We start from the raw sequence: 24,724 nt of genomic DNA, 5'->3' as shown, positions 1-24,724 counted from the left end.
TTTTGACATTTTAAAAGCTTGGTAAATACCCAACACAGAAATAACCAAGCATGAGTTCTCACAGAAACCTAAAGTCTACAGGAACTGCTGGTTTGTTCAGAGTACCCTCCCCTGGTCTCTGCTGGTAATAGATTTGTGTTCTTTTTGTTGGTATTCATTCCATTTTATTCAGTGTATCAGAAAAGGTTTCACTGATGATTAGCATGAACCTCTTTCCATGCCAGTTTCTGTTTTGAATTTAGACTGTTGATTAGAATATGTATTTTGTATAAGTAGGGTATTCCGGTGCTTCATATACTTTTCCTATATGACTAATACAGTCTTACCATCTGACAGTTACGATTATTCTAACTTATATCTCCATAATACTTTTCTGCACCTGCAACAGCCAGCGATCCTTACTTAGCCAATATGACCAAGTTGGATGCCCAAATATACATCTACTTTTTTTAATTAAAAAGTTAGAGACTTGGTTTGAGATAAGAAAATACATAATATGGTTTTCAAGGGACATGTTTATCTACTATAAAATACCCTGTAATAAAAATGGTATTTAAATATTAGTAGGAGTATGACATCTTTTTATTACTATGTCGTAAAATAATTTTAAATATTTTTTACTCTTTATAGCAAACTAGAAGATGATCCTTTATATATTGCCTATTCTGCCATGATGGCAAAGGTAAATATGTCTTTTCAAGCTCCATCTCACTCCACTCAGGTGCTTCCCATTAATTTTCAATGCTTTTTAAACCTTTTCCTTCTGTTTCATATGTAGGCTCCTTGATACTAGTAATTTCTGTATTTTTAGTGAAGCAAATGCTGTTCAGACATATATATAATGATAAATTTCCTACATTACAATAATATTATAAAATTCCAGTAGGTGCAATCCTTTTGATATCACTTAGCACTTTGTTTTGTACAGGTTTAACTTGGGAGCAGTTTTAACATGTTAGTTATCTTTATTCTTTGGGTAATTATTTTGGAGTTAATATTTGAAGTCTGCCAAAAGTAAGTTGACAGTGTTTTTTGCAGCATAGTGATTAAAGCTAACACATGAGGAGAGTTTGATTGTGAAGATAAGTATTATAGATATAGATAGAGATATGACATGAGAACACATAGCCTGCAGTTACAGGGTGTATATGTAGTTGGATGAATACCCTGAAGTACTTATACATTAGGGAATATCAGCTTCGTTGTGTGGATAAGCTCAGATATTTACAATTACAGGTTTTTTATATCTTCTTAATGCCTTTAATTATTGCTTGAAAAAAATTTTTTGGTCATTTTTGTCAAAATACTATAGTAAAAGTAGGCACTGTGTTTCATGATAAACAAAATCTTGTGATTTCTGTTTCTAACATAAAAAGAGCTGCCAGGAAGAAGAAGAGGAGGAGGAAGAGGAAAAAGAAAAGACATTTGAGGTGAGAGTTTAAATAACATTTATTTATCATCACCTAGTGTACAAGTATTTTAAACATGTCCACTAGAATAAATGCAAGAATAACACAGTGTGTATTGAGCTGGTTTACGAGGTTATTCATATAAAAGAAAGATGGTGTGTTCTGAAGTTCTGGAGTCAAACAAGCCATGGATTATGGAGGCAGATGGCCTTCAACAACTTCAGATTTCTCATCTTATTTTTCCTGAATCAGTTCCAGTCTGTATTCTGTTCTCATTTTTGTTCCCAAACCCAGGAGAAAGAAATGGAAAAACAGAGAACCCTCTATCAGCAAGCTCGCTTACATGATCGTGGAGCTGCTGAGATGGTCCTTCAGATGATTAGTGCAAGCAAAGGTAATGTTTTGTGAGGTATTAAAAGTATATATGCATATACATGATATAAATACCATAGGTATAATGCTATATATACATATAGTGTATTCTGTCATTATATCTATGATATGCATGTCAAATACAGCTTATATGGTATATAATGACGCAAATAAAATGTTGCTTACAACTGTACTAGGTAAAATTTCCAGACTGCTTTTCTGATTGAGTAGGTCAGAATTGCAAGTTTTAATGACTGTACCCTTGTTTTGACAGGTCATACAGGACCCATGGTTGTTGAAACACTAAAACTTGGTATTGCTATTCTAAATGGTGGAAATACCATCGTTCAGCAGGTAACGCTTTTCTTACTGTGAGTCTTGCTTGTATAAAGGAGGCGAGTAATTTTGAGAATTTTAGTGGGTTTAGTAGGTTGGATTTTTTTTTATTTTAGTGCATTTAATTTTAAGCTAAACAGTGAAGAAATACCAAGGTATATTTGGTACAATAATGATATTATTGCTTGCCAATGATTTGCATTTCAAATGGTAATTCAGGAAGTTGTTAATTCATATAATTTTAATACAGTATATTTTTTTCCCCCAAAATGTATATCCTCTAGAAAATGCTAGATTACCTGAAGGAGAAAAAGGATGCTGGATTTTTTCAAAGTCTCTCTGGCTTGATGCAGTCTTGCAGGTAAAAGCATAAATCATATTATTACAGTTTCAGTTTTATTCAGGTTGGTGGCTTATTGCTCAGTGCGGGTGGACTTGCTAGATTTAAATTACAGGAGTCACAGATTGTAGACCTCTTGTTGGAAGATTTTGTGAATCAGAGGAATAGTATTCTTCCACAGGAGAAAATAAAGCAAAGACAGTATATGCCTTTGAAGCGTTAGTTTGGAGAGACAGAAAAGTAAAATGTAGCAACTCCTTTACTGGTCCCAGATCCCTCAAGTTTTCTGTCTGGGGTGTTCCAAGGCTGAGGAAGAGCCATTGCTGAAGGAGAGACAGGCCAGTGGAGCTTTACTAAGCTTTCAGTTTCTGCACATCTCTGATGAGTTACGCAATCTCTGTCCCTTCTTCTGAGTCCTCTGCATTTGTATCAGGTTTGTGAGAGATGGCATGTAGCCAGCGAGACTATTGTAGTCCATTCCCTTGATAAACCAGAAGTTCAAATTTGTTAAGATAAAGGACTCCCATAAAGAAGGTGGAAAACTGTTGGTGTTTCTGATCACTCTTACAGTAGACAACCTCATTTTCTCAGCCTTTTAAAGCTACACAAGGGTTCTGAAGGAGTAGACTGGGAATTAGAAGTGGAGAAGCCATATGAAGACAGGAAAAAATGTGGAAGGAATGGAGACCTGCACTGCAGAAATTATCACTGAGTAGTTGCAGCCTAATTAAATAACGTCTATCTTGTAATTTTTCCATTTATGTAGAACAATTTAGCAATGATTTGCTCAAACAGGACCTGCAGTGATGATATTATCAATTGTGTATGTGTTTCATTCTGGACTTCATTAAAAGAGGTCTTGATAAAATGACTTGAACACTGACAAGAGAATGAAAATGATGCTTTAAAAATGCTTTTGGTTTTAATGATGTTGCTGGATAGTAGAATATGTGACTGCATTGCTGTTTAACTGAAAAAAAATTAGATAATAATAGAATTACATTTGGACTGAATTAAAATATTCTGACTGAGTGGTGAGAAGTCTGCTATTCCACGTGCTAGGCTATGCCAAGTTAGCAAAAGAAAATGCAGATATCGGTGTATTTAGATCTTGGAAGACACGGAATATCTCATTCCATATATGTCTTCTGAATACGGAATCAGAGATTCCATACATCTTCTGAATAACATAATAATGCATAATATATACAGTAACAATATAATAGAAGTAATAGTGAGAACTTAGTGGAAAACAGTATGGGTGAGATATAACTGCAGTAATGTCCTTTTGTCCTTAATGTCAGGTTTAAGTAAATATAAAGAGTAATACTTCAGGTTCCTTTTCCACTTTTCACTTATACATAAAACCATGAATGACATTACTGGAAGTGAAGTTGGGTAAGTAGCGAGACCTGACCCGAGACTCATTTCTTTTCAGAAATGGACACTGGACCCTTATTTTCATCCCAAGCTCTTTTATTTAATATTCACATTAAATAAAATGTGAGGCAATGCATGTCACAGTGGGTCAAGACTAGTTGTTGAAGGCCGCCAGAGATTTCCTAGAAGAAAATAATTTTCCATTGTGTACTACAGTACTTTTTCCTGTTTGCTTTTTTTTTCAATATAAGTGTTCTTGACTTGAATGCGTTTGAGAGACAAAATAAAGCAGAAGGCCTGGGAATGGTTACTGAAGAAGGAACTCGTAAGTAGAATGAAATTGATTCCAGTAGTGCTTAACACATTATTCATGCTTCCTTCTGTAACTAGAACTGTTATGAACTGTGGCTTGAGGTTTCTGTTGATAGACTTACTATGAATAATTTTAGGCTTTGAGTTCTGAATATGCTTTATATTTACAAAATCTTTAGCAATAATTTTTAAGAAAAACATTGTAACTTCTAATATTCTTATCCTGTATTCTTGTTATTTTTCTTTGATCCACAGTCATCGTTCGTGAGCGTGGTATGTTTGGGTTTACAGTTTTTGATACTATCGTTGCAAAAATGTGTTGCAAATACAGAGAGAAATCTCTCATTGCATCTTCCCAGATATCTTTAGGTTTAGCTTTATGGTCTGCAGCAGGTTGTGTGTTCAGCTTGGATAAACAGTTTGATGCTTATTAAAGAAGTGTCATTCATATTTAAGGCATGATTTTAGTTATGACTAACCATTTACTTATTAGATATATATCCTGTTGCTTTCTCTTTTTTTTTTTTTTTTTCTTTTAACCATGGATGCATTGGAGTGCTAAATATTTTGGCTTTGCTTTTTCTGTCTCAGTTTTTCTTTTCATTATTATCAGTCTGTTTCTTTTAAATTGCTTTAATGCTTTTATAATACTGGTTTTTATTAGAATTCCGGTTTTAAAGGTTGCTGTGAGATTATGTGTTTTGCATATTTAATCACAACAGTTGGCATATAATCATTGTATTTGTGTATTTCAAAGGTGAAAAAGTGTTGCAGCATGATGAATTTACTCGAGATCTATTTAGATTTTTACAACTGCTCTGTGAAGGGCATAACAACGGTAAGTGAACTGAATTTGGGGAAAACAACTCTGTTCTTAAACATAGTTGAATAGAACTGATTCTAATGGGTTTTTTCCTCTAATTCATTTAGTTTTGAGGGGAAACCGGCATGCCAACAATATGAATTGTGTAGTTCAATTTGAATTTTTGCATCTTAATGTAATTTCAGGTTTTATGCCAATTGTTAATAGTAAAACCTATTGCAAGTCATGTGGATTACAATTCTTCAGTTCTATTTACATTGTAATCTACTTTAGTTCATTGTCCACCACATAAGCATCTGTCCTTAAAAAGTACAAGGTACTTAAAAATACTGTATTCTCCATGAAAATATGAAAATAAACTTGTATTTTTTGTTCCTATATATACTAACCAAACACAAATCACTACTTCTTTCAGATTTTCAAAATTACCTACGTACTCAGATGGGCAACACCACAACAGTGAATATTATTATTAGTACAGTTGACTATCTCTTGCGTCTTCAGGTGAGGAAAAAACAGAAGAAAATGGAGTATAATGTATTAGCATTTCCTTGACTTTTATTAATTTACATTTTTCTGGAAACAAGTGTGAAAATCCTCTCTTCGGGGATATCTAAAATAAAGAATTGTGATTTAATTTATTTCATCTATTTTTCCTTTTTAAAATAGATGACCTTTCAGAATTCTGTATGAAACCAGATTTTTGTTAATTTATTTTGTTCACTTCTGCAGGGAGCATAGTTAGATAAAAATGCAAAAAGTTATTGTCATGAGAAATAGATTGACACAGAAATACTAAATTTCACCTGCTGCTGATTCAACTTCTGGTTGTTACAAATGCACGCTGTAAACACTGCATACAGGATCCAAAATTAGAAAATATAATGTTGTTTTTTTCTTAGGAATCAATCAGTGACTTCTATTGGTACTATTCAGGAAAGGATGTCATTGATGAATCAGGACAACGTAATTTCTCTAAAGCTTTGGCTGTCACCAAACAAATATTCAATTCCCTTACAGAATATATCCAGGTAAACAAAATATTTTGCTCAAGCTACTGACAGTGAAGTTCTATGATTCCATGGCCTGATCATGTCCTATCATAAATTTTTAAATCCTTTGGCTTTATTTTTCTTAATTTTGATAAAGCTACATGGAATCGCTGGCCGAGTGTAAAGTTAGTACTAAAATATGTGAATGGCTGCATATTTGTCTACTGTTAGTTAGATCGAACTTTCTAGATCTATCTAGATACCAGGGAGACCTTGGGAAGCTTTCTCATATAGATTCATGGAAGCCTGAAGAGCTTATTTCCCTACTTTTTTCAGGGAGAAATCTTAGGAAAGCAAATTGTTTTATTTGTTTTGGTTTTTTCTGTTTTATATAAATAAAAAAATATGCCTTTCTTCATTTATTTATTTTTTTTTAGGGCCCTTGCATAGGTAATCAACAGAGTCTGGCTCATAGTAGGCTGTGGGATGCAGTTGTTGGCTTTCTTCATGTCTTTGCCAATATGCAGATGAAACTTTCACAGGTATTTTCAGTAGTCAAATAATCCTTCTTTGTATATATTTATAAATTACAGTCAAATGAATGTTGAAAGCTGTAAAGCAGTTATGTGCTGATACTGATTAGTTGTGCATAGGCCTGTTGTAATGTAGCGGTCCAAGACTGAAGCTCAGGACTAGCATCTTCGTATCACTCCTTTTAGCATTAATCATCACTGTGCCCTCACCTTTTCTAATATCAAACTCACTGCTTCCAACCCAATTATACCTTTCTGATAATGAAGGTGGCAATTTGGTCCCTTCCTCCCTGTTGCCAAAACCTGATGATCTGTCAGAGCAGAAGTACCATTAAAAGCGTGGTTCCCATGCTACAGCTAAGTAGGGCAAGAGAAAAGCTGGGAAAGATTCAAAGAGGAAGGGAATGTGACAGTCAGTCAGCTTTTCCAGTTAATTCATCACAGGCACTGAGTGGGAGGGCGTTGATTTCACTGTGCCGGGCATTGCAGAGTCCCACTCCTCTTCACAGTTTCAGGCTCTGTGTTCTTTTGCGACTTCTGCTTAATGAACCCGTACACTCAAGGCACCAGGCGCTGCACACAACAGTGCAGGGAGTAATTCCCTCACTCTTGTTCAGTGTCTCTGCTACCCTCTGACGTACTCATAAGATTTCTTCTCACCTTACAGAAGTATATCAGAATTTTGAGGATACTTAACGGTTTTTAGGTCCTTAATGTTAGACTTACCGTGTTCTATAGTTAAACTAAACAGCTCTAGTTCTGTTTGAGTGGTAATGCATTATGCCATTAAATATTCCCTGTGAAGTGAGAAAGGGTGGATTCTTTCTGAGATGAACACTGCCAGATCTGTGGTGCAGCCAATTGTCTGAGTTTCTTCTGTCCTTTATCTGCACTTTGGTACTCCTTAATGCTTTGTTAAAGCTTATCTTTATGGTATTAATACCTCTGCTGTAGTAAGTTTCACTCGCTGAGGGGACCGCTCTGGTGCAAGTAAGTCTGCAGTGCAGTGGGGGTTCATGGCAGAAAATGGGCTTTTTCCTGAGCTTTCTGGTGCCGGGGAAAGGCTGGGAGAGCACAGGCAGCCTGCAAGAGCCGGCACTCCCACGAGGGTTGCTGACGAGATGGGGCAGTACCAGCAGTAGTGGCAGTAACGCCAGTAATAGATTAAGAACCATCAGGGAGCGCGAGAGGGAGACAGGCTGCTGGAGTCAAAGCCTGCCTCCCCTGAACCAGGCCCAACAGGCAGAAAGGCAACATGACACAGAGAATCCCGTCCTCTCTCTGCCTGGCCGAACAAGGTACCTTAGAGGATAGAGGGCTATGGGAACATGTTCCTGCCTGGCAAAGCAGGTGTCTCTCCCCAGTAACTCCCCCACCTTCCCAGGTACCGTTAAAAAAATAGGTATGAGACTCTGCAATAGTCTGCAATAGGTATGAGTTGTGACAAGGAAGATAACTCGGTGTCCATGGAAGTGTCGCCAAGGTTAAGTCAAACTACACCCTGCATCAAAACATCTTCAGTTAAGAAAAATCAAGTGGTCATTGTTTTAGATGACTGCATCCTGAAGGGAGCGGAAGGCCCAATATGCAGACCTGACCCACTTCTCAGGGAACTCTGCTGCCTAGGTGGCCAAGAAAGCTGACAGCATCCTGGCCTGTATCAGGAATAGTGTGGCCAGCAGGCACTAGAGACAGTGCCACTGTACTCGGGCACTGGTGAGGCCAGACTTTGAATACTGTGTCTGGTTTTGGGCCCCTCACTACAAGAAAGACATTGAGGTGCTGGAGCGTGTCTAGAGAAAGGCAACAAAGCTGGTGAGGGGTCTGGAGAACAAGTCTTATGAGGAGCGGCTGAGGGAGCTGGGATTGTTCAGCCTGGAGAGAAGGAGGCTGAGGGGAGACCTTATCACTCTCTACAACTACTGGAAAGGAGGTTGTAGTGAGGCAGGGGTCAGTCATTCTTCCCAAGTAACAAGATATAGGACAAGAGGAAATAGCCTCAAGCTCCACCAGGGGAGGTTTAGATTGGATATTAGGAAAAAATTTTACACAGAAGGGGTTGTCAGGCACTGGAGCAGGGTGCCCAGGGAAGTGGTTGAGTCACCATCCCTGGAGGTGTTTAAAAGACGGGTAGATGTAGTGCTTAGTGATATGGTTTAGTGATGTTTTTTGTCAGTGTTGGGTTGATGGTTGGACTAGATGGTCTGAAAGGTCCCTTCCAACACAGGCAATTTGATGATTCTATGATTTTAAGTTACCCTCATATTGTATAAGACTTGTGATTGTAATCATAATAAAATGACAATGAAATGTTGCTGAAGAATTTGGACTACATTTAGATGACCATCCTGCATAGTGTTTTTTTCCAAATGTATTTATTTTTTCAGATAAATACAAAGAAAAAACAACCTTATACTCCATTTTTTTACAGGACTCCGCTCAGATTGAATTGCTTAAAGAACTGCTAGATCTGCTAAAGGATATGGTAGTGATGCTCTTGTCACTGCTTGAAGGTTGGACCTGTTTTTCTTTGTGGTCAAATATGATTATCTCAGCTTCATAATGTAAAGTATTATAATTATGTTAATCTTTCTAAACTATTTTTAATTGCCTTTATTTAATGCCAGGAAAAGAACTATTTCATATTTATTTAACAATTTGTCTGGAATATACATAGTTATGGAACAGAGGGCTGCTGCAGAAAAGCATGTTGAATGAAAAATTACAAAGATTTAATAACATCTTTGTTCTGTTCTCAGCATGAATATGAAATGTGTTTATTTAAAATGTAGTGATGCCAAATAACTTCTTGTTTTAACACACTACTTAGGTAACGTTGTAAATGGAACTATTGGAAAACAAATGGTAGACACACTTGTAGAATCATCTAGCAACGTAGAAATGATTTTGAAGTTCTTTGACATGTTCCTCAAGTTAAAAGATCTGACTAACTCAGATGCTTTCAAAGAGCATGACCCAGATGGTAAAGGCATCATTTCAAAGAAGGAATTCCAGAAATCAATGGAGGCTCAAAAGCAATACATACAGTCAGAGATTGAATTCCTGCTGTCCTGTGCAGAAGCTGATGAAAATGATATGTTTAACTATGTTGATTTTGTGGAAAGATTCCATGAACCAGCCAAAGACATTGGATTTAATGTAGCGGTACTGCTTACAAACCTTTCAGAGCACATGCCTAATGATTCACGCCTTCAGAGCTTACTTGAACCTGCAGAAAGTGTTCTTAATTACTTTGAACCATACCTTGGCCGTATTGAAATAATAGGTGGAGCCAAGAAAATAGAAAGAGTTTACTTTGAAATCAGTGAATCCAGTAGAATGCAGTGGGAGAAGCCACAGGTGAAGGAATCCAAAAGGCAATTCATATTTGATGTTGTAAATGAAGGTGGAGAGCAAGAAAAAATGGAACTCTTTGTGAATTTTTGTGAAGACACGATCTTTGAAATGCAATTAGCCTCCCAGATCTCTGAAACGGATTCATCTGAGAGGCCTGAGGAAGAGGAGGAGGAAGAGCCTTGTTACATAGTGGATATTGGAGATGATGAGGAAGAAGAAAAGTCCCTGGAATCTGCTTCAGCTTTTGCAATGGCCTGTGTTGCAGTGAAGAAGAATGTTGCCAACTTTTTTAAAATGGTCACAGTGAAGAACCTAAGGAAGCAATTCAGGAAAGTTAGAAAGATGACAGTAAAAGAGATGGTGAAAGTGTTTTTCTCCTTTTTCTGGATCCTATTTGTAGGGATGTTCCAACTGTTCTTTACTATAGTGTGGGGAATTTTCCAGATTCTTTGGAGCACTGTATTTGGAGGTGGCCTGGTTGAAGGAGCCAAAAACATTAAAGTTACTAAAATATTAGGGGACATGCCTGACCCAACACAGTTTGGAATCCATGATGATGTTATGGAAGCAGAAAAAGTTGAAGGTGCTGAGCATGGTATCAGAGCTGAACTTGTGCAGTTTGTGAAAGGTGAAAAGGGAGAAACTGACATCATCTCAGATATTTTTGGCATTCATACAAAGAAAGAAGGTGGCTCAAAACATGGTCATGATGCTGGCCTTGGAGATATTGCAGAAATCCTTGGTACTGATATCCAGTCATCTTTGGAAAACACAGTTCATAAGAAAAAAGGATTACAGGTATGTTAAAGAGATTTTGTATTTCTTTACAGAAAATAACAGTAATACAAATATGTTACTGAATTTTCTATTAGTAACTGGATAATTTGGCATTTAACTAATTAATAAATGCTCTCGATGAGAACATACTTTATAATCTGTACTCTTCTAAAAACAAACAGGAGAGTTTACGTGGCAGAAAAATTCAGCCCAGTGTATTTAGATTTCACTGCAGTAAACTGGTGTTATTGTTCATTGAATTTTATTCAAAACAGAAATTGCTAGCAGCTTTCTAGGCAGAGTTTTTTGCTTTAAATGATTTACAGTCTTGTTTATTCTCCATACCCCATTTTTTCACATTATATATTTCAATTACTTTTACAATCTACTTTCTCCATAATAATGCCTTATCGTTATTGTGTTTCTTCTACATGCTTTACTGATCACATAAATAAAATATCCTATTTTTCTATTGTTTGAAATAATTTTGCCTGAATTTATTGCCTGAATTTGCTTTACTTTTATTCTGGTTTATGAACAATATATTTTGTTCCAATCAGCTGAGCTAAATACAATTTGTCATTCTGTTTAAAAATGGATTGAACTAAATGTCAAAACCCAAATGCATTTGTCATATTTGGGATGCAATATATATCAGTCTACACTTCAGATCTGTTTCTACTTGTTATTCAAATATCTTTCCTCTCATCGTTAATCCACCTCTTTATGGTATGCTTTCCAGAGGCTTTCAAGATAAACCTCTGTTGTACAACTTCATATTTCATTATTTCCTCTTCATTCATATGTTTTTCTCCAAGATTTGTTTATCACCTAGATCAAGCTGTATTTTTCCATTTATTTTTTTTTTTTGTTTACTCATTTTTATGTGTGTACTTAAAAATGAGTGTCTTTCAAATTCCTGTCTCATTTAGCATAAATGCAATGTGGTGGTTATTTAAAAATACAATTTTATCTTAAGGATCTTAGCAGGTCTTCAACAATAAGTGAAGTAAATATTTTACTTCAGATCTGAGGAAATATTTTAGAATTGTCTTTACTTTGATTTCTGCATTTCTCTCAGATTTGTTTGTAACTATTAATAAAAATACTCAGTAATTTATATAGATACTTTGAGTTATTAGTGTGAAGTCAGCGATGAACTTTATCCAGCTTTTTACCTTTAATGTTATCTAGTAAAACTTACCAAAATAATTTTTATGCTAATACTGTATTGCAGAAATTACTGTTCCCATTGTGTATATGAACAGCTCAAGGAATCCAGTTAGAGCACTGTATATAACTACTAGGTGGAGCTCAAAGGAGAAACGGTGATGTAAGAATCAGAAGTTCCCTTCAGGGAGTCACTGTCTGTCTTAAGCATTTACAGTAATAGAACTAGCACAAATGGATAAAAACAGAAATTCAGTTCTATATGCTGGATAAGCAATTGTGTACAGATAAGGTCAGTGACATTACCATATAGCCAGAGAAACTGCAATAACCCATGGAACTGTATATCATGAAGATTGTTAGGACGTAGTTTTTACTGTGAAGTTCCACAGGAATCTGTGCTGAGAACCATGTGGGTTAACAGATAAAAAAGAAGCGAGTAGTGAGCTAATAGAGTTTGCTGATAAAAATGTTATTTGTAGCAGTGAAATCAAGAGCTAACTGAAAAGTCACCTTAAAATAGCACATGAAAATCAGCAAAAGGATGAATATGGGAGGAAAAAATTATAATTTTACATGTAATATGTTGGATTTTGAGCTCATTGTTACTGCTTGGGTGTGAAATCTTGGGAATATAATAAGGGTTCTACAGAAATATCAGTTCAATGAAAATGTCAATCAACACAGATCAGAAAAGCAGACTGAAATTTTGAATTGTTGAGAAAAGAATAGAGAGGGGAAAACCTCAGAATATTACTATGCTCCATGCACCCAAAATATAAATGTGTCTTGAAGACCAGGTTCCCCCATTTCAAAAAGACTGTGATAAAACTTAAAAATGTTCAGTGAAGGTGAAAAAGTTATCAAAACAATATGGAACAAATCTTGTGTATGGAATTAAGTAGGTTAAGGCTCTTCAGCCTGGAAAGGAGACAACTGAGAGAGCACATGATAGAGGGATGGAGAGGATGGATAGGGATTTATTCATTCTTCACCCACCCTACCCCTTAGAAGAACTACTTGTCATCAAACAACCTCTGAATTACCCTCCACCGGCCTGAGATCTTAGGGGATGCTCTTTGTGAAAGAGTTACACATGCTTCCATCACGTGTACTAGATGAGGTTCCACAGATAAGAGGTGAGATAAGCAAGGCAAAATTGATTTAGTAAATTCCTTCATAAATTCTTTCACTACTTACATGCAAGAGTTAGGCATCCAGGCAAGTTGTGGGGAAAAGTTTAGATAACTCTATTTATGTGTTAACCAGAAATCTAGAGAGTACCCCAAGAGACAATTGGTGTCTAAGCACTTGGAGAGAATACAGAAGAGGGTAACGAGTTAAGAGAGGTTTCTGCAAAAGTGAATGGTAGCAAATTTAGGCACTTTAGATTCCTTTTTGAATCTAGGACTTTGGAGCCTGCATCTCTGATTTCCAGTGAACCTTAGATACTCAAAATGCATTTGAAATTAGTTCACTTTGGTCTTGCACCACTGAGCCTCAAGGTGTTTGAAATCCAGGCCCCAGCTTCTTTGCTGCAGTTAGCCATCTGTAAAATTGTATATTGGTTTTTCCATATCTCAAGTGAATGTTGTAAACGCATACTTAGATGGTTGTGAGATATGCCGATAAAGGTTTAATGAAACATCAACCCACATAAGGTAAATAGGTTGAAGATAACATTGGGTAAGTAAAAGTTGTTTAAATATTCATCTGTTTTCAGTTGCATCAGTTGATCTTGACAAAGTAATTGGGTTTTGTAAAATCTGATAATTACTCAGATCTTTGATGATACATTATTCCTTGTTTCGTACTTGGAATGAGGCAAACATGCTTATTTTCCACATAATCAGTAACTACACTGAGGTTTTGTGAATTACTTTTGTATTAGGGTATGATCTGGATGTAGTTACCTACAGCTGGTCACAAAATCTGTCTGATAACTATAATTAAGTTATTCAATCAACTGGGCTAGTTACAGTATTAATAACACTATATTGAAAAAGGCTATCTGAAGAATTTCTGCAGTATTCACTGTTAAAATCTAGTCCGAGCTGTCTATTTTTAAAAATAGAACACTTTTAGAAGTGCAAAGTGGTATAAAAATATAGTTATTGGTTTCTTAAAAAATAGTAACTAGTTACCAAAATTTTATTGGAATCGACCCATTTTGACAGTTAAAATACTTTTTGCAGATATCTGAAATTGCGAAAGAAGCTGAAAGAGAAAGAAAAACAGAAGCTGAGAAGGCTGAGTAAGTTACTTTTACACAATTCCTGTTTAATTCCTTGCTACTTCCTGATGCTAGATAATTTGGCCAGAAAGAATCCAAGCAATGCTTGGTATTCAAAGCACTTTATGTGCACTTTGTCTTATCAGTATTCTGAAGAGCAGCACACTCCCTAAGAGATGGCAGACCATCTCAGTGGGCAACAAAATAGTAATCTGATTTTTTTGTGGCCCTTGACAATTCTGCATACATAAATCTGTGGCCATTTTATTTTTTAAAAATTCCCATAATTACCCTTAAAAATGAGGACCAGTCTTGAAAAAAAACTCCACAACTTTCATTACTGCTATTTACAGTTTCCCTACTACCCACCGTAATTTTCAGGCAACAATAGTTGGTGATAGAAACACAAGATTTGACTAACCCAACAATTTTTCTTATTGCTGTTTTATCTGTTCTCAAGTTGTGAACTTGACAGCAGATACATTCCTTTGTCCAGTCATCCTACGTATGACTGCCTTATAAACAACTTTTAAAGTGCTTGCCTTGCTTTAGCAGCATCCTACTTTTAAGGGGACTGCTGTCTTCCTGGGTTGTAGACACATGCAAAAGATCTCCCAGAGATCTTTTGTATGTATTGCTAGAGAGCTATACATAATTTTTTTCTTTGTTTTCTATTTTGCTTAATGTTTAAAATGTTTTCTTCAGCCTCATTTATCTTTCTCCTCTTATCTGCCAAAGTTAATTTTTTTTAAGCGTGCCATTAGGGTCAATATTTTAGGACCAGATATACTTTGTACAGCTTGTCTGAAAACTATCCTTTTTTTTCCTCTGTGTGTATATATATGTTTATATGTGTGTATGTATGCATACATGTATATGTTTGTGTATATGCATATGTATATTGTCCCGGTTTGAAGTAAAACAGAACCAGTTTTCTGTTCTGTAACTTTACATCCTAGCTAGGCCTCCTCTAACTCTCTGAAATTAACGGCATATTGTGGAGAAAACTGCTCGTTCTCAGAATGATAAGCCCAATGTTTGTGCTCCATGCCAAGGAATGGTATGCAGGGAGGCCCTTGCTTATACTCATTGCTATAACAACCAAGGTCAGCCCATTTCGTTATTTGCCCCCTTAGAGGGTCGGAAATGGAAAAAACGTAGAGGGGTCACATCGGTGGGGAGGAGTGGACAGGACAGGTGACCCAAACCTGACCAACCGGGGTATTCCATCCCATCTGCCCCATGCTCAGTATAAAGGCTGAGGGATCAAAGGGTCAGCCCCTTCCTGCCATGGCCAACGTCCAGAGAGGACTCTGTCTGTTCATCTGCCTTTGATCCCAATCCGTGTGTTCCTGACTTCAGAGCTGGAATCCAGTTCCCATTCGTCACTGAGTCCAGTCTGGGACTTCCCCAGTGCCTGCCGGTGACATGACTGTCATCCTGGGAACTTGATACGGTTTTGTATATATATTGTATCTATTTCATTATTTTCTTCTTTATTTTTATTTTAATATTAATTCTTCATTAAAGTAGTTTAGTTCATTCTAAACTTCTGAATCTCCTTTATCTCTTTCTCCTCCTCTCTCCTCTTTTTGGGGGGGGAGAAGGGGGAGGGGAAGGGCCATCTGTCGGTCTGATTTTGGTAAATTCGGCCGAAACCACGACAGATTTATTGGCACCCAACGTGGGGCTCGACGACTGTGGTCTGGTAAGATTGCCTGAATAGTTTGAATTCCAGTTTGCTCAGGGAGAACCGACAGCTTTCACCATGTTGTACCTACAGAATATGGTATATGATATTTTTAGAGACCTTTGTATGAAGTTGATTGATGTAGTGGTGCTTAACTGGTCGGACATACTGACTTGTTGTATTGAGATGGGTTTATATTGGTTCTGTGTTTGGATGCAGTGGCCTAGGCGTGCTTTGTTGGTGTGGGCTGGTGCTCAGGTGTATAATCTGAGATTTGCAATTGGTAAGGTATCTTCATGTTTCGGGCATCATATAATAGATCCTGTCGCTAATTACACTTTTGATTTTACCTGGGGAAAGTTTACTTTGCCTGTTCGTGATTATTTCAAAATGTTACCAATTGAACTAAGGGGTGGAAAACCTTCGGGCTGGTCAGAGAATGATTGTTACGATTGTCTCTGTCACGTGGGCCTGATTTTGATGCTTATGACACTGAATGTGCTGCAGGCGTTAGATGTTATTAGATTTGAGGAGTATCAGAATGAGCATTGTGTGATAGGCAACCTCGCTACTCAGACAACGGAGACACAAACAGTTACTCCCCCAGCCCCAGCGACAATCATAGCAGGGACACAAACAGTTGTTCCCCCAGCCCCAGTGACAGCCACAACAGGGACACAAACAGTTGCTCCCCCAGCCCCAGCGACAGTCACAGCAGGGACACAAACAGTTGCTCCCCCAGCCCCAGTGACAGCTACAACCGGGACATACATATGTATGTCTTGCATGGACAAGAATATGTTCACATATACGTATGCTCACACATGTGTGTTTAAATGGAGTTTTTGGGTTTTTTTTTCCCCTGTTATCTCATTAAAGTAGGCTATCAACACTATCTGTGACGGTTTTCATATTTTTGGATATTGGATTTGGATATGGGTATTTTCATTCCCTATCTGTTACCTTTCAGGTTGTGTCTAATATACTTCTTCAATTAAAAAGTCCCCTGCTTGCGTTTTATTGTCACAGAATTGTTTTGATATGATTTGTCTCTCTCTTCAATTCCTGCAGGGATGTTAAGCATACTATTTTCATTGTTTAGAACACTTTTGGTAATTAAAAAGTACAGTTAAACTCTTCTATGGTTTTTTTGGTACCATGTATTCAAAGAACCCGTTGATGAGTGTTACTCAGTATGAAGACAGTAACTTCAAAATAAGCAGTTTCAGAAACTGTTGCTTTCTCTAGACCACGTTACAATGTACTATTAATTAGATTAATATTGACATTGGTCAAATGACCCCCTTTAAAAGTCTTGTCAAATCATATCACTGCTGGGCTTTTTTCTGTGTTGACTGATTTTGGTCTCCTGATTTAGACATATTCACCAGTGCTTCAGTGAAGCAATTTTTAAATATCTAAGAATTCACCCAAAATCTCCTGTGCCACTCATTTTCTTACTTTAGGCTTTTTCACCTCTTATCTTCCATAAGCTTGATCTCTTTCTACCTCTCTTACTTTATTGGACTTATTGTCCCTGTTCCCTGTTGTCTTCTCTTGTCTGCCAACCTTAGATTCTCCTCTCAAGTACTTTTGCAGCATATTCAATTTGACTTCAGCTTAAAAATTTGAGTTTGAATGGCTTACATTTCTGAGGCTGCAACAGGGACTTTTTTTGGTAGAAGATAAACACATTCTCAGAGACCCATCATATGATTCCTACTGCAGCAGTAGTGTGATAAGGGAACCACATACTGCATTTCTTTAACCTCATGCCTAAACTTTCAGCCACCTCAATGCCTCAACATTCTTTTACATATATGCAAATTCAGCTTTTTTCTAGTTTAGTAACTAAATTTCCTTATTACTACGTACCGTCCTGATACTTAATTTTCATAAAGGCAATTCAGTGGTGCAGGAGGAGTGATTATCTCCTCTGTGTAATATGCAACCCTCTGAAGTGAACTTCCTTGTATTATTTGTCTCTGTAACAACAGTGATTGCCTTGACTGACATGAATTCATTTTATGATACTGTGATTCAGTTATGATACTGTGTACCAAATCCGAAAAGCTTTATTTCTCTTCTTCTGCCCCAGGCTCAAGAAAGTACATGTGAACTCTTGAAATTTTTATGTTGCTTGTGTTGAGTATAAATGTGCATCAGTGGTTTTAGCAAACGTTACCCACTTCTCACTTGGCGCAGTAATTTCTGCCTGGTCTTTGGCTTTTTACCCTTTTGATCTTCCCTCAACAACTCTCTTCTTGCATATAATTTGAAACTAAGATCACTTTTTTTACTCCGAGTTTACTGTCTACCTCAAGTCTGTTACTTAAAATAATTTTTCTCCCAGTGTCTAACTTTCAAAACCAAAATTTCTGAATTAGGATTCCTTCTAAATGAATGCATTTACAATACAGAAGTTTGGCTAGGTATTTTTGTTTAGATAACCTTTCTTCTAGCATGGAAGATGGTGAGAAACAAGATAAAGCAAAGGAAGTACAATCTGAGCAGCCAGAAGAGGGAAAAATCAAGAAAAAGAAGCGAAGGCATGGACAAAAAATTGAGAAACCGGAGGCCGTTATGGCTAACTTCTTCAAAGCTTTGGAAATTTACCAAACAAAAATGCTTGTAAGTTTTTTCTTAACTTCTTTTAGTTATTGAATTTTTATTTATGTGATATAGAACACTTGTTTGATATTGAAGGGAGAAGTGTCATCATAAAGAGAATATTGGCATGAGTTTTCAAATGACTGGCGGTATTCAATCTTTTGTGATTTTTGCAATACCTCATACAGTTATATAAATAAAGTGTTTGTGTGGGTAATTTCTCCTGCTTTAGTCTAACAAGACAGATTAACCTCTTGAGCTCCTTGTTAGGAGCTCCCTATTTTCCATAATCTAACTTCTAGAATCTGTAATTCTATTTTCTATATTTCTTTGTTCTATAATTCTAATAATTCTTTGTTCTTAAATTATGTTGTCAAGTAGTTTATTTCAGTCTTCCCTGTTGCAATTTTAAGCCCATTATTTTTAATCCTTTTTACCATGAAATGGTAAACAACATTTTTGTTGGCTGCCAACAAATGCCCTTGCTCATTCGAACTGGTGCATGAAGGCAACACAATTATGTATTTACATTCTTAGAAACCTTGCTGCCTGCTTTTCTTATCTTGATATTAGCTACAAGCCACCTCTAATATTTTTTTTTTTCTTTCAGCACTACTTGGCAAGAAATTTTTATAACTTAAGGTTTCTTGCTCTATTTGTTGCCTTTGCCATCAACTTTATTCTTCTGTTCTACAAGGTAAGATTGTTCTTTAAATGTTATTTTGGTTTATATTTAATGATGGTTTCAAGGCTTGTTTAATAAAGCCATTATTAAAAGCCCTTCAAACATGAGCTAAAGCCTTTAGATATGAAGTAGTTAAAATCACGTTTTGAATTTTGTAACTAAAATTTGTGATATTACACCTATTCTGGTTTTATTTTACTCAGGCTGAATGAAAACAGATTTATTTCATTAATCCTTTATAGTTGAGCTTGTGTTTCTAGGTATTTTTTCATTTACTCACGTAAATCTGTTATTTGGATTGTTAATCTTGTCATGGGAAATTTGAAATATGACTAAAATAACTCAAATGTCAAAACTGTTACATTTTTTTTCTCCAATTTGTTTTAAAGATACTGAGAGACTTCAGTTCACCTGCTTATTCCCAGCGATTATATTTCTGCTTTTTCTAAAAAAACCTACTGACTACATTCATTTTAGACTGGGAAATAGTTTATACATAATTTTAGAATCAGATTAATGTCTCAATTTAACTAGACGAGCTCATATGCTTAAGTTATACTTCATTTGTTCATAATTTTTTTTCATGCCTTTCAAGCCCAGGGTTTGGCATTTTGGAGGGGGGGGGAGTACTTGCTTTATTTAATCTCTTTTTTTCATATTTTTTCATTAATTTAGTAATCTCTAATGAACACCATATGCATATTTTTTCCGATTCTGTTTTTCCATGTGAGAGATAATTCAGTTTTCATACTTATTTACTCCATTTTCTTTGTTGTCATTGCCAGTACAATTGTTAGTGACTGTTGTGATGAAGGTATCTCTGTACTGGGACCTTAATTGATTGGTATGAGCAGGCAGAAGAAATACAAAGCAAGAGAATCCTTTTCATAGTACGCTACAGTTTTTATGTCACTGATGAGGGTTATACATCCATACTTTAAACTTAATCTTGGTGTTTTACCTTGTCCTTGTTTCAGCTGGGATAGAGTTAATTTCTTTCTAGGGGTTTCAGACTGGGTATGAAAAGAATGCCAATAATGCATGTTGTTTCAGTTGTTGCCAGGTGATGTTTATACTAGTCAAGGTCTTTTTTCAGCTTCCCATGGAGGCTAAGAAGGAACGTAGAACAAAGGATTGGCCAATGCAATATTCCATACCAGATTTGAAGTCCATAAGAAAAGCCCTCATTTATCTTTATCCTGGAATCCAGTCTTTTTGATTTTCCCCTTCTAGATATAGGGTGCAAGTTGCAATAAACTGACGAATCTGGTGTTTTCCCATATTACATCTTCTAGTTCTGTTGTTTACAACAAAAAAATTCAGAGAAGAGAAAAGCAGCTGGCTGAACACCCAGTCTAGAAGTAACTGAATCCCGATCTCAAATATCTTGAAAAGCAACTCCTGCAACACAGTTACAGTCTCAGAGACAGGGCAGGTAAAGACACAAAAGGCTCTTGAAAACTTCAAAAGAAGGGCACTTACGGCTTTTATTTTAAAGGCCATGTTTTTAAAGTTGCTGCAATGATTTAAGGCAGTATGTCAGCTTTACGGCATGGGGGTATTTACGGAATACATGTTAAATACTGTATTCATTTTTAAGCTCGAAACTAAGTCATGAAATAAAAATTTATGGACAGTGTACAAGTTGATAACATGACAACTTTGTTTCTTTCTGACTCAGCAACAACGTAGATTATAAAACAAACCCTAAATTCAGTCATATTAGATAACCCTGACATTGCTTGGTTCTTCCAAGAAAATGTTTTTGCATAACTTTGACATTGTCCGCTTGGCTTTAGCAATGGAGGCATTTGTAAACTGCCATATGCCTGTACTTGCTTTTTCTAGGTTCTCTTTTCAGTGACATGAGATGATGTGGAGGCTTCTGCTGTGAAAATGAAGGACTTACTGGTCAAAGCTAATGCTCTATCATCTTCCCCTGAGCAGGCTTTGCAAACATCATTTGTCATTAAAGGAAAAGCTTTTAAGTTTATTGTATACTTTCAATGTGCTTGAATTTCTCTCAGGTGACAGAAGAGCCACTTGATGAAGTAGAGGAAGACTCTAATCTCTGGAACTCTTTTGATGAGGAGGAAGAGGAGGAGGGCATGGTGTTTTTTGTTTTAGAAGAAAGTACAGGTTACATGGCACCTGCTCTCAGAGCACTGGCAGTTATTCATACTGTCATCTCTTTTGTCTGTGTGATTGGTTACTATTGCTTAAAGGCAAGTTCTGAAGCTTATTACTGATCTATTACTTGTTAAAGAACATCGGCTATGTCCCAGGGTGATTTTTGGAGCTAATACTGGAATACCTATTTGTACCTAATTGTTAACAAATTCTCACTAGTCAATATTTAGATGCTTTCCTCATGTACTTGGTTTGGCAGAGATGGAGTTAACTTTCTTCATAGCAGTGTGTGTGTTTTGGATTTCTGGTTAAAACTGTTAAAATCCCCACCTTTTGGTTATTGCTGAACAGTGCTCGCACAGTACGAAAGCTTTCTCTTTCCTTTACCCGCTCTGTGCATCCCCCAGAGAGTACGCTGGGAGGGGACAAGAAGCTGGGAGGGGGCACAGCTGGGACAGGTGACCCGATTGGACCAAAGGGATATTCCATACCATGTAATGTCGTGCTCAGCAATAAAAGGTGCCAGGTGGGGGTTTGTCTTCCAAGGTGGCTGTTGCTCAGAGACTGGCTAGACATTGATCTGCTTGTGGAGGTGCTAGTGTGATGTTTGGTCTCATATAGTATTATAAAGAGTATGTAATACTCTAGGTAGATATCATAGTTTCTGAAAATATATAAACATGACAAAGATGTCCACTGTCATTTTTATAGGTCCCTCTGGTTGTATTCAAGAGAGAAAAGGAGATAGCTAGAAAGCTGGAATTTGATGGACTATACATAACTGAACAGCCATCTGAAGATGATATTAAAGGACAATGGGACCGCCTGGTTATAAATACTCCGTACGTAAAATTAAATGGTTCTATGTAAACTGTTTATAAGTATTATAGATCATTAAGCCACTGATGTAGAACCTTCCCTGTCCACCTGCAACCTAGTTCATCTAGAAGAAAGGCATTTTTCACCTTATGTTGGATGCTACGGTAGTAGATTCGAATGTGAAATTTAATAAATACTATCATAACATGCATATTCCACCTCCTTTTCATTTTCCTAGGGTTTGCAAGGACTGTGCATCTTGCCTCACAAGCTCTCTCCAAGATGTTACACGTATTAGTCACTATTGAGAAAGTTTTAAAAAAGATAACTTCCATCCTTTTCAGTGACTCAATTTCACATTCCTATTGTATAGCAGCGTTCTCCTGCCTTTCTGTCCCACTTCTTGCTAACAAAATTTGTATATGACAAGAGAAGTAAATCTAGTGTAAAATAGCAATCCCAGAATTTGAGTAGGTCTGACAGGAATTACTGTCAACTTGTACGCATTAGAAAATACGATAGTAGTCATACACCGATTGTAGGAGACTCGCCTGCTATTCTGTGAGTGAATGATACAAGTGTAGGCAAGAAAAAGAAGAATATCAGTAAGCTGCAGCAGCCTGTAGGAGCGACACAGAGAAATACAGCAAGTCCTCTTCTCTTGAAACATTGCCTTGTCTACAGGCTATTTTTTCCGAATTTACTCTTTCAAAACAACTAGAAACACATTTTGGTACTAGTATACCTAGGCTTAGATTCCTGTCTTCCCCTAATATTATCTTAATTTAAGGACAGTAACAGCAAGCTGGAAAAGAACAAAGCTATTTACAAGTAGTCACAAAGTAGTTATGGCTGGCTGTAGTATGTGCAGGCATAAGTAAGTACTTGATAAAAACAAGTCAGCAAAACTAATCAACTAAATGCAGTATGCTGCCAAATAGCCAAAATATCTATCTCACCGTTCATAGTCAATTTTTGTATATTATAAATAGCACCCTTAGTACTTTCATTAAAATTAGAACGTCTAAAATATCAGAAATTCTTGAATATGGCATTTTCCTTTTTTTGGTTCTTTTTTCTTTCCCCTAACAAGTTAAATATCTTGACTTTATCTTTGTAGGTCCTTTCCTAACAATTACTGGGACAAATTTGTAAAACGGAAGGTAGGCTTTATGTGTTTCCATTATGTTATCATAGCAATAATCTACTATTCAGTTAATTCGGATATGTATGTGTAATATACTTCTGTACATATAAATATACAAATAATTGAGAACTGAAATTTGTTTTATGGAAGTCATTGTGGTAAATGTCTGGGTGAACAGGCAGCTGCAGCGTAGGTGGGAAGAGGGAGGAAGACAGAAGGCTGTGGTTTCCTTCCTAGACTCAGGCATTCAACATAACTTTGTGCTGTCAATCAGCCACGCAGGTCTAATTTACAGTCATTGTCATCTTTAGGATACAAAGCCCCCTCATCCTCCTAAAAAAAGAAAAACATGCCATCTTAAATGATGGTAAATTATACATAAGCTTTCATATAATAGCCTTTAATGCTTCTATTTTTCTTTTTTACGTTCCCCCCCCCAGCCTGGCTTCCTGGGAGTTCTGACTGTTCTAGTAGTGTTAATTGTGAAAGACTTTTTTTTTTTTTTTTTTTTAATTTCTGACAACTACAGGCTTAAAGTAGGGTGAATGTCACCAAGGTCCTTCTCTCAGCAAAAGCTTCTCTTCTTCCATTTTTAGGTTATTAACAAGTACGGAGACTTATATGGAGCAGAGCGCATCGCAGAACTTCTGGGTTTGGACAAAAGTGCCCTTGATTTTAGTCCAGTGGAAGAGAGTGAACCAGAAGAGGCATCTCTTGTATCATGGTATGACTTCTGAACTACACAGACAAATGATATGTCGGCATAATGTCACCATCAAAGATAAAAAGGGATTTTATATTGAAACTGTAGTGGTGTTTTCTTGGCATGGAAAATTCAAATGCAGAAGTCTTCCTAGTGTGGAAGTAAAATAACAAAGCTTTTTGTTCTAAAACGTACTTATGTTATAAAAGTAAGGAAAAAAAATCACGAGTTCATGCTGACTGTGATATAGTTGGGAACTCTTACTTTAAACAATAATCGATGCAGCTTTTAAAAATTCTGTAGGTGTTATAACAGTTAGTTTATAAACCCCAGGACAGAGAACTAGCTGACAGGTATCTAGAAGAACCTCAGAGATGTTTTTCTGACTTCTAATCCGTCAGTGAAGATGAGAGTTTGAAAGTATCCAAGTTCCAAATGATTTAGGCTCCGACACGAGTTTGGTTTCCTCAGTACTTAAGGCACACAAGAATAAGGATTTCTATTTGCATGACATCTAATGGCAATAAAATATTTAGAATCTTACAGAAGGCATTACCTTTCTCTTGGTAATTTTGGCAACATTTTAAACTAGACAGAACACTTATCTCTTGAATTCAAGCAATTCCAGTTCCACATTCCACTACTTTTAACACACATTTTAAAGTCTGGAATATGGCGGCATCGCTCCTACTGAAATTGTTCCACCCGTTTCAATGGTTTAGAAACCACGTATGGGTGCTCAGAGTTAAAGAATACTCTCTGAAAAATGAAGCACCTATATCACTCAAAAAATAAAGAGCTAATCCCTCTCACCACCTTCAGCAAACAAGTGTGTTTGTAGTTTATACTTACAGAATTCAATACTTAATTTTGACATTGATGCAATTCAAAAATTTTGTATTTTCT

General features: G+C 36.5%; 1 protein-coding gene across 1 annotated transcript in view; it reads left to right on the top strand.

The window, feature by feature from the left end:
* The window catches only part of RYR3 (ryanodine receptor 3), a 219,232-nt gene that overhangs the window by 186,134 nt on the left and 8,374 nt on the right, over positions 1-24,724 (top strand). The window contains exons 77-96 of the mRNA XM_074149970.1: positions 631-682; positions 1,377-1,430; positions 1,704-1,803; positions 2,056-2,135; positions 2,402-2,478; positions 4,089-4,162; positions 4,405-4,422; positions 4,907-4,987; positions 5,388-5,476; positions 5,875-6,003; positions 6,402-6,506; positions 8,929-9,010; positions 9,328-10,652; positions 13,997-14,055; positions 18,187-18,355; positions 18,945-19,031; positions 21,047-21,244; positions 21,861-21,991; positions 23,089-23,131; positions 23,712-23,839. Of these exons, the coding sequence (XP_074006071.1) occupies positions 631-682; positions 1,377-1,430; positions 1,704-1,803; positions 2,056-2,135; positions 2,402-2,478; positions 4,089-4,162; positions 4,405-4,422; positions 4,907-4,987; positions 5,388-5,476; positions 5,875-6,003; positions 6,402-6,506; positions 8,929-9,010; positions 9,328-10,652; positions 13,997-14,055; positions 18,187-18,355; positions 18,945-19,031; positions 21,047-21,244; positions 21,861-21,991; positions 23,089-23,131; positions 23,712-23,839 (3,081 nt within the window). The remainder of the gene's footprint in view (positions 1-630; positions 683-1,376; positions 1,431-1,703; positions 1,804-2,055; positions 2,136-2,401; positions 2,479-4,088; positions 4,163-4,404; positions 4,423-4,906; positions 4,988-5,387; positions 5,477-5,874; positions 6,004-6,401; positions 6,507-8,928; positions 9,011-9,327; positions 10,653-13,996; positions 14,056-18,186; positions 18,356-18,944; positions 19,032-21,046; positions 21,245-21,860; positions 21,992-23,088; positions 23,132-23,711; positions 23,840-24,724) is intronic.

This window comes from Numenius arquata, chromosome 6 (genome assembly GCF_964106895.1).
Source record: "Numenius arquata chromosome 6, bNumArq3.hap1.1, whole genome shotgun sequence".
Lineage (NCBI taxonomy): Eukaryota > Metazoa > Chordata > Aves > Charadriiformes > Scolopacidae > Numenius > Numenius arquata.
This window is presented reverse-complemented; position numbering and strand designations above follow the sequence as displayed.